This window comes from Diplotaxodon limnothrissa, linkage group LG3 (genome assembly GCF_057381915.1).
Source record: "Diplotaxodon limnothrissa isolate DT_005_m linkage group LG3, D_limnothrissa_male_GT1.1, whole genome shotgun sequence".
In the NCBI taxonomy this organism is placed as follows: domain Eukaryota; kingdom Metazoa; phylum Chordata; class Actinopteri; order Cichliformes; family Cichlidae; genus Diplotaxodon; species Diplotaxodon limnothrissa.
In genome coordinates, this window is record NC_140598.1 from 17,393,805 (window position 1) to 17,406,822 (window position 13,018).

General features: G+C 43.9%; 1 protein-coding gene across 1 annotated transcript; it reads left to right on the forward strand.

Moving 5' to 3' along the window:
* The first annotated feature begins 10,132 nt into the window (after nt 1-10,132).
* On the forward strand, nt 10,133-12,380 carry LOC146634722 (E3 ubiquitin-protein ligase TRIM21-like). Its single transcript, XM_085342492.1, has one exon. The coding sequence runs from the start codon at nt 10,133-10,135 to the stop codon at nt 11,789-11,791; it is 1,659 nt and encodes a 552-aa protein (XP_085198618.1). The 3' UTR covers nt 11,792-12,380.
* Nucleotides 12,381-13,018: the final 638 nt, after the last annotated feature.

Consider the following 13,018-nt stretch of genomic DNA (forward strand, 5'->3'; position numbering starts at 1 on the left):
CTTCATGAGATCCTCCACCGATGGGCCAAAGTCGGCTGTCATTCCCAGAATGGTCCAGGTCTCTATCTTACAATGAAACACAGACCGATCTCTGCTTCCTCCTCTGCCTCCTTCATCCCCTCTGAGGATCCAGAAAAGGCTTCAAAGACTACTCCCTGTCAAAATTAGGGCTTAAAAAGTTTTCTCCCCCAATAAAGATTAAACCATAAGCTGGGAGGGCTGGGTTTGTTTGCTCTCACTGGTCTGATCGAGCATCCCTGACGTTTCACACTGGTTACCAGTTCTTCAGAGGGAAAAACACAGGTGGGAACAGGAGAGAAACAAGGCACAAGATAAACAGCTCCCCACGGGGTCACATGGGACTATTTCACACATGGTGTGTTCAAAAGCACATCATTAACCACGTACATTCTAAACCCTAACCAGCTTCACAACATCATTCACACTATATGAGGGTTAGTGTTGAGGAAAAGACTGCAGAAGCTGGTAATCCACAAGTGCACGGTGCTTCAGGAGACAGGTGGTCAGGAGCTGCTGAAAAGAAAGCTCACCATGGTAGGGACAGTGAGGAAGAACAAGCCTGAACTTCCCCCTCAGCTGGTATCAACCAGAGGAAGGACTCTCATCCAAATGTGCTTTCACTGACACACACACTCTTGTGTCATAAGTTCCCAAGAAGAATAGAAATGTCATCCTGACATCTTGTCGTCCTACACAAAGACGCCGCTGTCAGCACCACAGAGGACAGGAAGCCTCTGATGATCCAGGACTACAACAAGAACAAAGGAGGCGCTGAGAGCCTTGATAAGGTTTCATCCATCATACATTTTATTTTTATTTATGTGAATCATAGCATTTTTTATTGTTATATATAATATATATAATTATATATATTATTTATTATATTATATATATATAGATTCAATATTGTTCCTAATCTCTTATTTATTGTTCTTGTTATTACAGCTTAATGGTACAAACACCTGCAAGTGAATGACAGCACACACACACACACACACACACACACACACACACACACACACACACACACACACACACACACACACACACACACACACACACACACACACACAGCACAAATTAGTTCTTAATTAATTAAGTAAGTAAGTAAAAGACAGCAAAGGAGTCGACCAAAAAGTCCACAGGGAACTTCTCCTGGTTTGGCAGCTTGTTGCTCTGAGCTGCTGCTGCTGGCTTTCTGCTGAGCTTCACGTCTGAACTGAGCAACCATCTCAGAGATGAAGGTGTTGACCCTCAGCTGAGGTCCAGTGTAGAAAGTCTCTTTACACATGGGACACTGACAGCTCTGACTCATGTCCCAGTGCTGACTGATGCAGGTTTTGCAGAAGTTGTGTCCACATGGTGTAGAGACTGGATCAGTGAACACATCCAGACAGATGGAGCACAGAAACTGATCTTCAGATCGCAGATTGCTGGCAGCAGACATGTCTGCACTCTGAGGGAGAAAGAAGAGAAACATTTGATTCAAAATTCACTTTAAATTTCATTTTACAAAGAGAGAAACAAGCGTCAGTAGTCTGAGGAGCTTGGAGAGAAAAGCGTCTGGACTTCTTTGAGTTTCTTTTCATCACAGAAGCTTCTTCACCTCATCCTCAACACGGACCAAGGAATGAATACTGCACTTTTGGAAGAACCCCTGATAACACAACACTGAATATGCCACAGTCAGACTGATGGCAAACAATAACACAGAACCTTTTTTGCCCCACTGTATATTCTCTTGCTTCACTATAAAAAGAAGAGACTGTGAGAAGTCTAAATGCCTCCACCTGTGGCCTTACCTGTCTCCCCGGCACCACCCACTGAATAGCCAGGCACTCCTTTTCTACAGTGTTATACCTTCTCTCATGCTACATATGTGAGAGAAAGGCTAATATAGAGCACTGGCTGGGACGAAACGGCCCCTAGCCCTCGAAGTCTGCAGGACAAATGGGAGTGAAAAGTTAGGAGTGGGGAGCAATGGCTCCCCACAGAGAGCTTTCTTCTGCAAAAATGCTGCCTTGAATGGCATGACCCACTCTCCACCCCTGGGGCAGTACACGCATCCCCACGTAATGCCCCAACAGACTACTAAACCCCGGCCAATTCCTGCCCCAAAATTGGGGGATGCAAAAGTCGCAGGCTAACTGCGGCCTTAATTCTATGCATTTTGTCCCTTCCCTTCTCCTTTGTCCTTCCTCTGAATCATGTCCTCTTCCTCCCTCCTTCTCTCTGTTCCTCTTGTTCTTTGTCTGTTGTTAAAGCTGGTGTGAAGTGTTCAGTGTGGAGGTGACTGACATGATGTGAATATCACAGTGACATAACAAATCCAAACCTTCCTTAAAGGATGATGGAAATAAAACCAGACCTGATTTAAATGTGTCAGATCTTTAAGGTGGCCTCCTTGTGCACCTCTGGACCTCCTCCAGTACTGCTGGACTGATTTACTGTTTCTTATAGATTTTTTCTCACTGAAACTGGGAAAAAGTATTTAAAAATGCCATCTCATCAGGTTGTCTGGCAAAACTCGTGTTTTTAGTGTAATAAAGTTTTTTCAAGCTGAAATCTGCTGTTCTATATTTGAGTCAGAAAACCATATCCAATAATGATTTCTTACATTAATTCAAGTATTTCTAAGATAGAGACTCAAGAGACATAAAAATAGAAAGTGTAAGGATGATCAGATGAGCAATGATCATGTCTCAACAGGTTTATTTTGTTCATAGCAGGAGTTGAGGAATCGCAGAACAATGATACATAGTTAATTGTAATAAAATATGCGTCCTTTATTTTATCGTTGCTGTACTTTTTTTGATGGAAACTCCTCATGTTTTGCAAAAACACTGTACATGATGGAGAGAAATTGACATAACTTTTGGATTCAGCACCCTAAAAAACATGAAATTTACCAAACATCTCCCATGCAGCTGATTGTTCACTTCTCTTTGTGAAACTGGACCATGTGATGTTACATGTGTGTCAATATGAGACCAGACTGGATACATCTGATGCTCCTCTGTCTGCTCCTACAGGACGTCTGACGAGTTCCACAGAAAGGAAAAAATAAAAACCCAAATTCCTCTGGTGGTAAAACATGGTGAAGAGGAGCTGGTGGATGAAGAGCAGACCCTCTGCTAGCTTTTTGAGGTTCACGCAGTTTAAAGAAGCTTTGATCTTCCTCTGTCAACAGCTGTTACATAATTTCCTTCCAGATCAGAATCAGAAAAGGGTTTTATTGCCAAACATTGAGCAGATTTACAACATTAGGGAATTGCTGTGGTACTTAGTGCGAAACATACTGCAAGACAACACTTTAATCAAAAATTAGTGTCAGAGGTGTCTCTATTGTTGGGGCTGGTGGAGGTATGAAGGCTGCTTGATGGCTCATAAAAAGGGCAGTAAAAGTCGTTGACGGTGTTGGCCAAGAAGAAGTTGTCGGCAGAGTCGTTCTCTGAGATCTGCTGCTGCATCTTGTCAGAGTGCTGGTGTTTAGCAATGTCCACTTCTTTAGTGAACCTGTACTTGGCCTCTCTGTCCCTGTCTCTTTTCCAGCCACAGCTGTTTGAGTTTAAGAGTAAACCAGGGTTTGTCACTGTTATAACTCACCCTGGTGCGTGATGGCACAATGCTGTCCTCGCAGAAGTGGATATAGGAGGCGACAGTGTCCATGAACTCATCCTCATCTGTAAACATGTGCCAAGGTCCTCCAGCAACTTGTTGCTCCACAGTTTTTTAGTCCTCATGACAGGTTTGGAGAGCTTCAGCCTCTGTCTGTACGGAGCGATCAGGTGGATCATGACGTAGTCAAGGGATTAATAAAGTATTCTGATTCTGTTCAGTGTTCAGGTCTCTTCGCTCTCGCACTGCAGGCCTACTTGTTGTTTCTCGAGTATTTAAAGGTAGAACGGGACTATCTCAGTGCCATAAATCATTGATGGCATTGAGATAGTTTTTTAAATAATCTCTTCTTCTGTAATATAAGAACCTCTCCTGCTTTTAATGGTACTTTTCATTACTTCCTGGTGCATTCTCGTCCCAAACAGATGCTGACGAGCTGACACAGTCACATGGAAGAGGGAGAGAAATCTGACAAAACTAATGATTTCAGTGAACCTCATGTCTAACAATGACAGATGTATAAAATAAATAAAGATGAAAGTAACATGTGTCCTCTTTAGTTTTCTGTGTTACTAATACTCCACTGATCAGATGTCTGAAGCTTCTCCTCTGGCAGGACAGGAGTGAGGCCTGGTCCTGTGAGCCGCTGTGAGGATGTACTCGGGGAAAGGTCACCGGCCTCAGGCTCTTCACCTTTTTAAAGACAAAGCAGTCATTTAGATAGAAGATTGGACAGTGTTCACCTGCACAAAGAGAAATTAAATGTCATTACTGACCAACACTCACAGTGTTTTCTACAGCTGTGGCCAAACATTTAGAGAACAACAAGTGTTGCTCTTCACACACTTTTAGATCTTTTTGTCAGATGTTTTCTGAAGGATAGAAACTTCTATGTTTCTACAGCATGTGATTGATTATATTTGCTCAGCTCTGAGTTCTAATTGTAGCTGATGTGAAATGACTGAACCATCCTAGTGACAGCTCTGGATCTTAGACTGTAGGATCCACAGGAAGTTTCTAAAGATGATGACCCCGAGCGTGTTTCTGCTGTGCTGATGGATCTCCACGGAGCGTCCTGACTCTGTGTCACATGTTAGCTTCATGTGGGTCAAAGGTCAAAGCTGCTGACTGTCAGGAAGCTTCAGAGAAGATCAGACAAAAACGAAACACAGAGCTGAAGATGAAGCAGATCTACATGTGACTGTTGATGGTTTCAGATGTGGATCTCTGTGCTGTCCACACACAGATGCACGCTAATAAATACAAATAGAACAAGATAAGATACAAATACTATGAATAAATGAGTGGAGACTAAATGTAAGTGTGAGGTAGATGTATGTGCAAAGGAGCTGTGAGCTTGATATGAAAGATGACCTGATGTGCAAACATTACTGTTAAAACAGGTCAGCTGTCCAAGAGTCTGACAGCAGTGGGAAGAAGGAGTTGTTGAGTCTGGATGTTCTGGATTTTGAACTTCTGAACCTTCGTTCTGAGGGTAGAACTGTGAACAGCCGTGTTGGGGGGATGTGGGGTCTTTGAGGATGGAGGCAGCTCTCCTCTGGACTCTGCGATGGTGGATGCAGAGGGCAGCGGGGTCCTGATCATCTTCTCTGCAGGCGTTTGGTCCATAGCAGTAGTGCTGCCGTACCATGCAGTGATGCAGCTGGTCAGTGTGCTCTCCACAGTGCAGCTGTAGAAGCTGCTGAGGATCTTGGGAATGAGTTTGTGAGGGATGACTGTATTGAAGGCGGAGCTATAATCAACAAAAAGCACCCTGAGGTCTTTGTTTTCCAGGTGGGAGAGGGAGTAGTGAGGGGCAGCAGTGATGGCGTCTGACGTGGACCTATTGGGCCGGTAGGCAGACTGCAGGGGGTCCAGAGTGTCTGGGATGTTGCTCTGGATGTAGGCCAGCACCGCTCTCTCAAAGCACTTTGCAATGATGGGAGTCAGTGCGACTGGTCTGCAGGCGTTTAGTGGCTGGGCTTTTCTTGGGGAGGGGCATGATGGTTGTGGTCTTGAAGCATGTGGGGATAGTGCTCTGTGTGGGAGTCAAATTGTTAAATGTTGTCATTGTGTTACTTAAGTTTGTAAGTCTTGGTTCAAGCAGCCTGATCAAAGACGTTCCTTTGTCTCTGACCACCTCTCCAGCCAGTTTGTTGGTGGGGAGGCTGCAGTGTTTTGTTATAGGCACATCTATGTGAGGGCTCTGTTTGCTGCTTAGTAAGCTTCCTGCTTTATCATCCTTTTGTGGGCAGGAGGTCACACAAACGCACCCCAAACACACACACACACATAGGGCCTTATGTTTGTTGACCATAGCGGGTTTACAATGGGTGGTGCTTGTGTGTACTGTAACTGTGTTCAGTAAAAGGTCGTCTGTGGGTGGATTCAGTGCTTTCCTGACACACCGAGCGGTCCTCCCTTGCTAGCAAGTAAAAGCTGTTCGTCTTGTTTCCGTTAACAGGAACAAGTTTGTAAACCAGCGGGGCCTGTGGAAGCACAGACACAACACTCTGGCTGAGGAAAGGTTGAAGATGGAGGTGAGAACGTGGACTAACTCTGAATGCAGAGCTGGTTTGGAGCTGTGGAGACTTACTGAGGAGTAAAGTGGACATGAAGGAGTCACAGAGGGAGGAGGAGGTGAACAGTGATGTTTGTTAGACAGGATCAGACTGAAGAGGGAACATAAGAAGAGTTTCATGCTGGATTTGAACAGGACAGGAAGATAAGCTCCGCCCAGCAGCTGAGTCCTCTCTGCTCACACTGGTGTTGGACTGCAACATCAGGGAGTCTGCTTCCACATCTGGTTTCCACAGCTGGAGGAAGCTGTCCCACGAGCACGCCTACGCCCCTCTGTCATTACTGAAGTAGTGATGGTGTTTAATCAGTGTGAGACTGTTTCACTGGTCCAAGCAGAGATTTACATAAATGAGCTTTTATGAGTTCTTATATTATCTGATCAGGCCGTTTGCTCCTGTTAAAGAGAAATGTGCATCGAACGTTGTGGGTATTCATGAGTCTAACAGTTTAAACCTGTGTGTGACGTTGTGTCCTTGAACGGCCCTGACAGACGGCTGTAGTCCATAATATTAATGTTTCCTGCTGACTGAAATAAGCAGCTGAGCTCTGTGAGGGCAGAGCTGCTGCTAACAGGTGAGTCTGTTACCTGGACTGGACTGAGTGAGCTGCTGTGTCACAGCTTTATCAGTGACACACTCAGCATGTGTGTGTGTGATATGTCATAGTGCTTGAAACACACATGAAAATATATTAAAGGTTGAATCTTTGTTCTTTTGGTTTGTGGAACAAAAATCAGCAACGAAGAAACGCGAGCGTAAAACTTGGTGTAGAAGTGCAACAAACGTAAGCCGGCTCATCTGATCATGTGACGCTTGAAAAGGATTTGCGCACCTACATCATTATTTACGGTTTAAATTGTGCTGCCTTCAGGTGCACCTGGTAAACTCAGGAATCTCTACTCCAAACCACAGCAGGTTGTTTTAGAGGCTTTTCTGGGTTAATGTTGGTTTGTTGGCAGAAACATGTCTGTGATCGCTGTGTTGTTCTTTTTGATGCAGGATTTCATGTAACTCGGTGCTAAACTCATAACAATGAAGTTGAACAGTTCTAGTGCTCATGCGTCAGCTAGCATGCGTCAGCTAGCATGCGACAGCTAGCATGCGTCAGCTAGCATGCAGCCTGTTTCAGTTGCTCCTGCTTTTACTCTTTACTCTAATTTTTTCTTACTTCTTTCTTTGTCCTTTACTGAGTGTGTTCATCTGTTTAAAAGCTTTCTTTTCAAACATGTGGATGGAGAGAGTTTTTGTTCTGCTGTTGCTTTCACTGAGGAATGGGACCGCAGCACAGCAGCTACACACCAGAGATCAGCTGAGCCGCCTGATGCTGCTGTTGCAGATTAACTGGTGTCTCAGATTAACTGGAGACGGTCAAACAGATGTGTGACAGACTTTAAGGAGCTGCTGCCAACAAACCAGCAAATAAACACTGAATATTTCATGTGTGACATTTGTGAGGTGGCCTTAAACACAGTCCGTCAGTCTTTTTGCTCTTGAACAGTGAAATATTAAAAACTGTCTGGAGTTTATTTGGTGATGTTCTCGTGCACGAGGCGAAAACAGCAAACAAACGTCACAGTAAATCTTTCCAGCTGATGTTAGGCATCCTCCACCTGCTGAATCCACTTCAGCCTCTTCCTGCTCATGTTCCTGTTTAGAGGCACAGTCGGCCTGTAAATGGAGAAAACTGAACACAGGAATATTTGGATTTCCTTCTTTTTCTCTGCTCATGTTCAACTTGTCTGATTCAAGCTGGGAATATTTATTAGAAACAAAGTGAATAATATTATTTTATTATCACGTTGATGCAGCACATGGTTCAGTTAGCTTTGTATAAACACGTGTTAGAAATGTTCTTCAATCAGCTCTTTTTACTCTCATTTCACAGCCAGTACTTTTTACTTTTACTTAAGTAAAGAAGTTGAATTAGTACTTGGAGTATTTTTAACAGTAGTACTTCTACTTCAGTACACACTGTGTGTACTTTTACCACCTGTGTCTGAGACCTCCTTCAGGGTCCACCTGAAGCTCTCAGTCTGCTGTGGAAAAAGGAAATCCAGGTGAGTTTCTCCTGATCACCTGAGGCCGTCATTACTGTGTGAACCCACACACCACTCCTCACTCCTCCCACCCGCTGCACACAGTCACTGAGTACAGACCGGCTGATTCCTGTAAAGGGAGAGGCAGGAAGAGGCGGAGCAACACCTGAAAAACAAGAAGCCCAACGTCATTTTGCAGAAGTGAAAGTGTGAGAGAGCAGCAGCAGAGCTGCAGTCGAGTCCTGTTTGTCTCTAAAAGAAGATTCACTGGAGTCCATCAGGTTCCTCTCAGCAACAGTGGTGAGTGCAGCTGATCACACTTCCTGCTTCTACACAAATCTTCACTCTGTTCACTTCATCAGGACTCATCACAGTCACACTGGATCCATAGAAAGCTGCTCATGTAACCACAGATCCACTGTAGGAGCATCGAGCTGCTGCTTCAGTCTCACTGTGGCTCTGCTCAGGACTGTGGACTCAGGCTGTGCTCTGGACTTCAGACTGACTCCACACTTCCTGGTTATTCATCACTTCCTGTTCCTCTTAGATTGATTCTGGATCTGATTGATCATAAGGATTACAGACGTGAAAACACCTATTTATTCTTTATTGATATAAAGCCTTTGATACTGTAAACCAGCAGATTTTGGTCAGTACTTCAAAAAGTCATTCACACATTTTACAAAGATTATCTGACTTAGTGTATCCTGTAAGAGTCACAGATGATCCTCAATCATTCAGAAAACAGTCGATGCTGCACTTTATAACTTTGTGTGGAAACATGAATCTCATTATTTAGACAGATGTGTTTGAATCATCCTGATAATCAGGCTTTAAACATGTCAGAGTTCCACACATCAGCTGTGATATTCAAGCTGACCTGGATCAAACATGTCATCAGACACAAACATAGATGATGCTGTTTAATCCCAAAGCTTATTTAAACAAACTGGAGGACAGAATTCCTCCTTAAATGGGATTTTGATCAAATCCACTGATCTCGTTTTCACACACAGGCTTTATCATGGTGGCTTCTTCTCTACTAACATCAATCTTTGATTTGGACAAACAAATATATGAAACACAAAAATAAATCAATGTTTTCTGAGGATCCAGAATAACATGAATGATGTATCCCAGCGAGTGACTGGGAAAGTTCATCTTCTTCCACATCCTGAGTTTGTGAGGATGTTCCAGTATCTGTGAGAGAAAACAGGACAGTTTTTACTGACGCACAAATGGACCAAATATACAGACACCTCTGAATAAACATGTTCTCATCAATGCCATTAAAATACTGGATCAACAGTTAATAACACATTTCTGAGGTTTGTGATTCATCGTCCTCCTCACTGTCAGCTCTACTGGAACAGTCACTGTTTAATATTAATGGCTCGTTGATCTGGACGTACAATAAGAAGTATTCAGTCACCAACAAGGTCGAAGTTTACTTCACAGTGATTGATGGAAAATATCCAACAAACTGATTTATTCAAGTATACAAATGATCTGGATGAATCTTGGACCTTCTGTAAAACAGAGAAACAATTTCACATCTTTGTAACGACTGTATTTATCTTCATCCCCAAACGTTGATCCTGTCCATCTGGACGCTGCACTGTACAGCAGACACTACGATGTTAGGTTTGTGTTTGGATGAACCAGTTTGTGTCTGAGTGTGTTGCTGGGTCTCCACCAGTTACTCTGAGAACTGAAGAAGCTTCTCTGATGAAACGTCTTCAAGAAACTCAAAGAAGTCCAGACGCTTTTCTCTCCAAGCTCCTCAGACTACTGACGCTTGTTTCTCTCTTTGTAAAATGAAATTTAAAGTGAATTTTGAATCAAATGTTTCTCTTCTTTCTCCCTCAGAGTGCAGACATGTCTGCTGCCAGCAATCTGCGATCTGAAGATCAGTTTCTGTGCTCCATCTGTCTGGATGTGTTCACTGATCCAGTCTCTACACCATGTGGACACAACTTCTGCAAAACCTGCATCAGTCAGCACTGGGACATGAATCAGAGCTGTCAGTGTCCCATGTGTAAAGAGACTTTCTACACTCGACCTCAGCTGAGGGTCAACACTTTGTTCTCTGAGATGGTTGCTCAGTTCAGATGTGAAGCTCAGCAGAAAGCCAGCAGCAGCAGCTCAGAGCAACAAGCTGCCAAACCAGGAGAAGTTCCCTGTGACGTCTGCACTGGAACCAGACTGAAGGCCCTGAAGTCCTGCCTGGTGTGTCAGACCTCCTACTGTCAGACTCACCTGGAGCCTCATCTGACACTGAAAGGTCTGAAAAGACATCAGCTGGTTGATGCTGTGGAGAACCTGGAAGGCAGGATGTGCACGAAGCACGATAAACTCCTGGAGCTGTTCTGTAAGACCGACCAGACATGTGTCTGCATGCTCTGCTCTGTTTTAGACCACAAGAACCACGAGTTTGTTCCTCTGAGAGAAGAATATGAAGGAAAGAAGGCAGAGCTGGAGAAGACAGAGGCTGAGATTCAGCAGATGATCCAGAAGAGACGACTGAAGATTCAGGAGATCACAGAGTCGGTGAAGATGAGTAAAGATGCTGCAGACAGACAGAAAGCAGAAGGTGTTCAGGTTCTCACGGCTCTGATGGAGTCTGTTGAGAGACGCCTGAAGGAGCTCATGAAGGAGATCGAAGACAAACAGGAAGCTACAGAGAAACAGGCTGAAGGTCTCATCAAAGATCTGGAACAGGAAATCTCTGAGCTGATGGAGAGAAGCTCTGAGGTGGAGCAGCTCTCACGCTCTGAAGACCACCTCCACCTCCTCCAAAGCTTCTCCTCCCTGAAAGCTGCTCCACCCAGCAAGGACTGGACAGAGGTCAGAGTTCATCCACCATCATATGAGGGGACTGTGGGGAGAGCTGTGGCTCAGCTGGAGGAGACAGTCTGGAAACCCATGAAGAAGAAGCTGTTTGAGGCTGAGCTGCAGAGGGTGCAGCAGCATGAGGTGGATGTGACTCTGGATCCTGATACAGCTCATCCTGACCTCATCCTGTCTGATGATGGAAAACAAGTTTATCATAGTGATGTGAGGAAGAAACTTCCAGACAACCCAGAGAGATTTTCTCTGTGTGCTATTGTTTTAGGAGAGCAGAGTTTCTCTTCAGGCAGATTTTACTTTGAGGTTCAGGTTAAAGGAAAAACTAAATGGGATTTAGGAGTGGCCACAGAGTCGATCAACAGGAAGGGACAAATCACAGCGAGACCTCAGGATGGTTTCTGGACTGTGATGCTGAGAAATGGAAATGAGTACATAGCTTGTGCTAAGTATTCAGTCCCCCTCTGTCTTCATCCTGGTCCTGAGAAGGTGGGGGTGTTTGTGGATTATGAGGAGGGTCTGGTCTCCTTTTATGATGTAGGTGCTGCAGCTCTGATCTACTCCTTTACTGGCTGCTCCTTCACTCACAAACTCCACCCATTCTTCAGTCCCTGTAACAATGATGGAGGTAAAAACTCTGCACCTCTGATCATCTGTCCTGTCAATCAAACTGATCAACGACTGATTTAATTGGATGAATGATTGATTTTTCTTGAAGGGAACAAATGAACATATTGAGTGTAAATCCTCTACAGTCTCCATGTTTCTATAGAATCTGATCATCAGGACTCTGATTCACACTTTGATTCTCATGGAGTTTGATTTGAACAGAAGAAAAGTTGAATCAGGAAATGTTCCCACTGATGGAGACTCGAGCTGAAGAGCAAATATCAGAGAACAAATGTCCAAAAGCTTCATTTCCAATAAAGTTTGTTCAATGCTTTGAGTGAATCCAGACTCATGTGTGGCTGTTATACGGAGCATCAGAGTCCAGCTGAGTTATGTTGGATACAAACTGCTTATTTTGGCTCTGTGAGGAGTTTTGTTCACTGAAAACTGATGAGACGGATAATATTCAAAGAACTCTGTAGAGATTCATGCATCCATGTTCTCCACCTGCAGGTGTGGAGGAGAAAGGTGGAGCACAGACTGCTGCATCCTTCCAGTCACATCATTTTGATGATTATATTTGCATGTTGTGATGATTTGGGTTAAAGACAAACAGAGTTGAACGGCTGCAGTCACAGCATGAAGACGATGCTGAAGCTGAGCTGTCAGTGAACATGTTTCACTGTGATTTGATTTGAAGAATAGAAAGTGTGTGTGGCTGCTGACAGCTGCAGTCTCTGCTAGTCTGCATAACACACACACATGTAGCCCTCATTTACTCAATACCATTAAATAAATGGGCTTTGGGTTCTTTTTCTAGTGTACTCTCGTACGATATTTTTAAGCTAACTTCTCTTTTGTTTCTGGGATCAATGAAGCTTATTCCTTAACAGCAGCACTACACGTGAAAATGAACACGAGTGTCTACAGTGCAGTAAATCATGTCATACACCATGTAAAGTAGAGCATTGCAACCCTCCTTTAATTTACCAAACAATGAAAACAAGAAAATAATAAAATGGCAGATTTCAGTATTCAGGCAAACCAAAAACACACACAGCAATTTACCCACTGTACACAGAATCTCCACACACACAGTGTAAACCACCAGTGATAAAACAATTACAGTCCCAAACTAAACCTAAAGCCGGCAGAGATAAACCCTACGTTGCAGGCCTGTGTTGCTCCAGAATAAATCCAAAACGATCTCCCAACCGGAAGTTCTTCACTCAACGAGCAAAAAATAAATAAATAAACTCAGCACCTTGTGAAACGTGCAATTCCCACCAGATTAATCCAGGCAACAAG

Coding starts and splice junctions, on each gene's coding strand:
- LOC146634722 (XM_085342492.1), top strand. CDS start 10,133: ATGTCTGCTGCCAGCAATCTGCGATCTGAAGATCAGTTTCTGTGCTCC.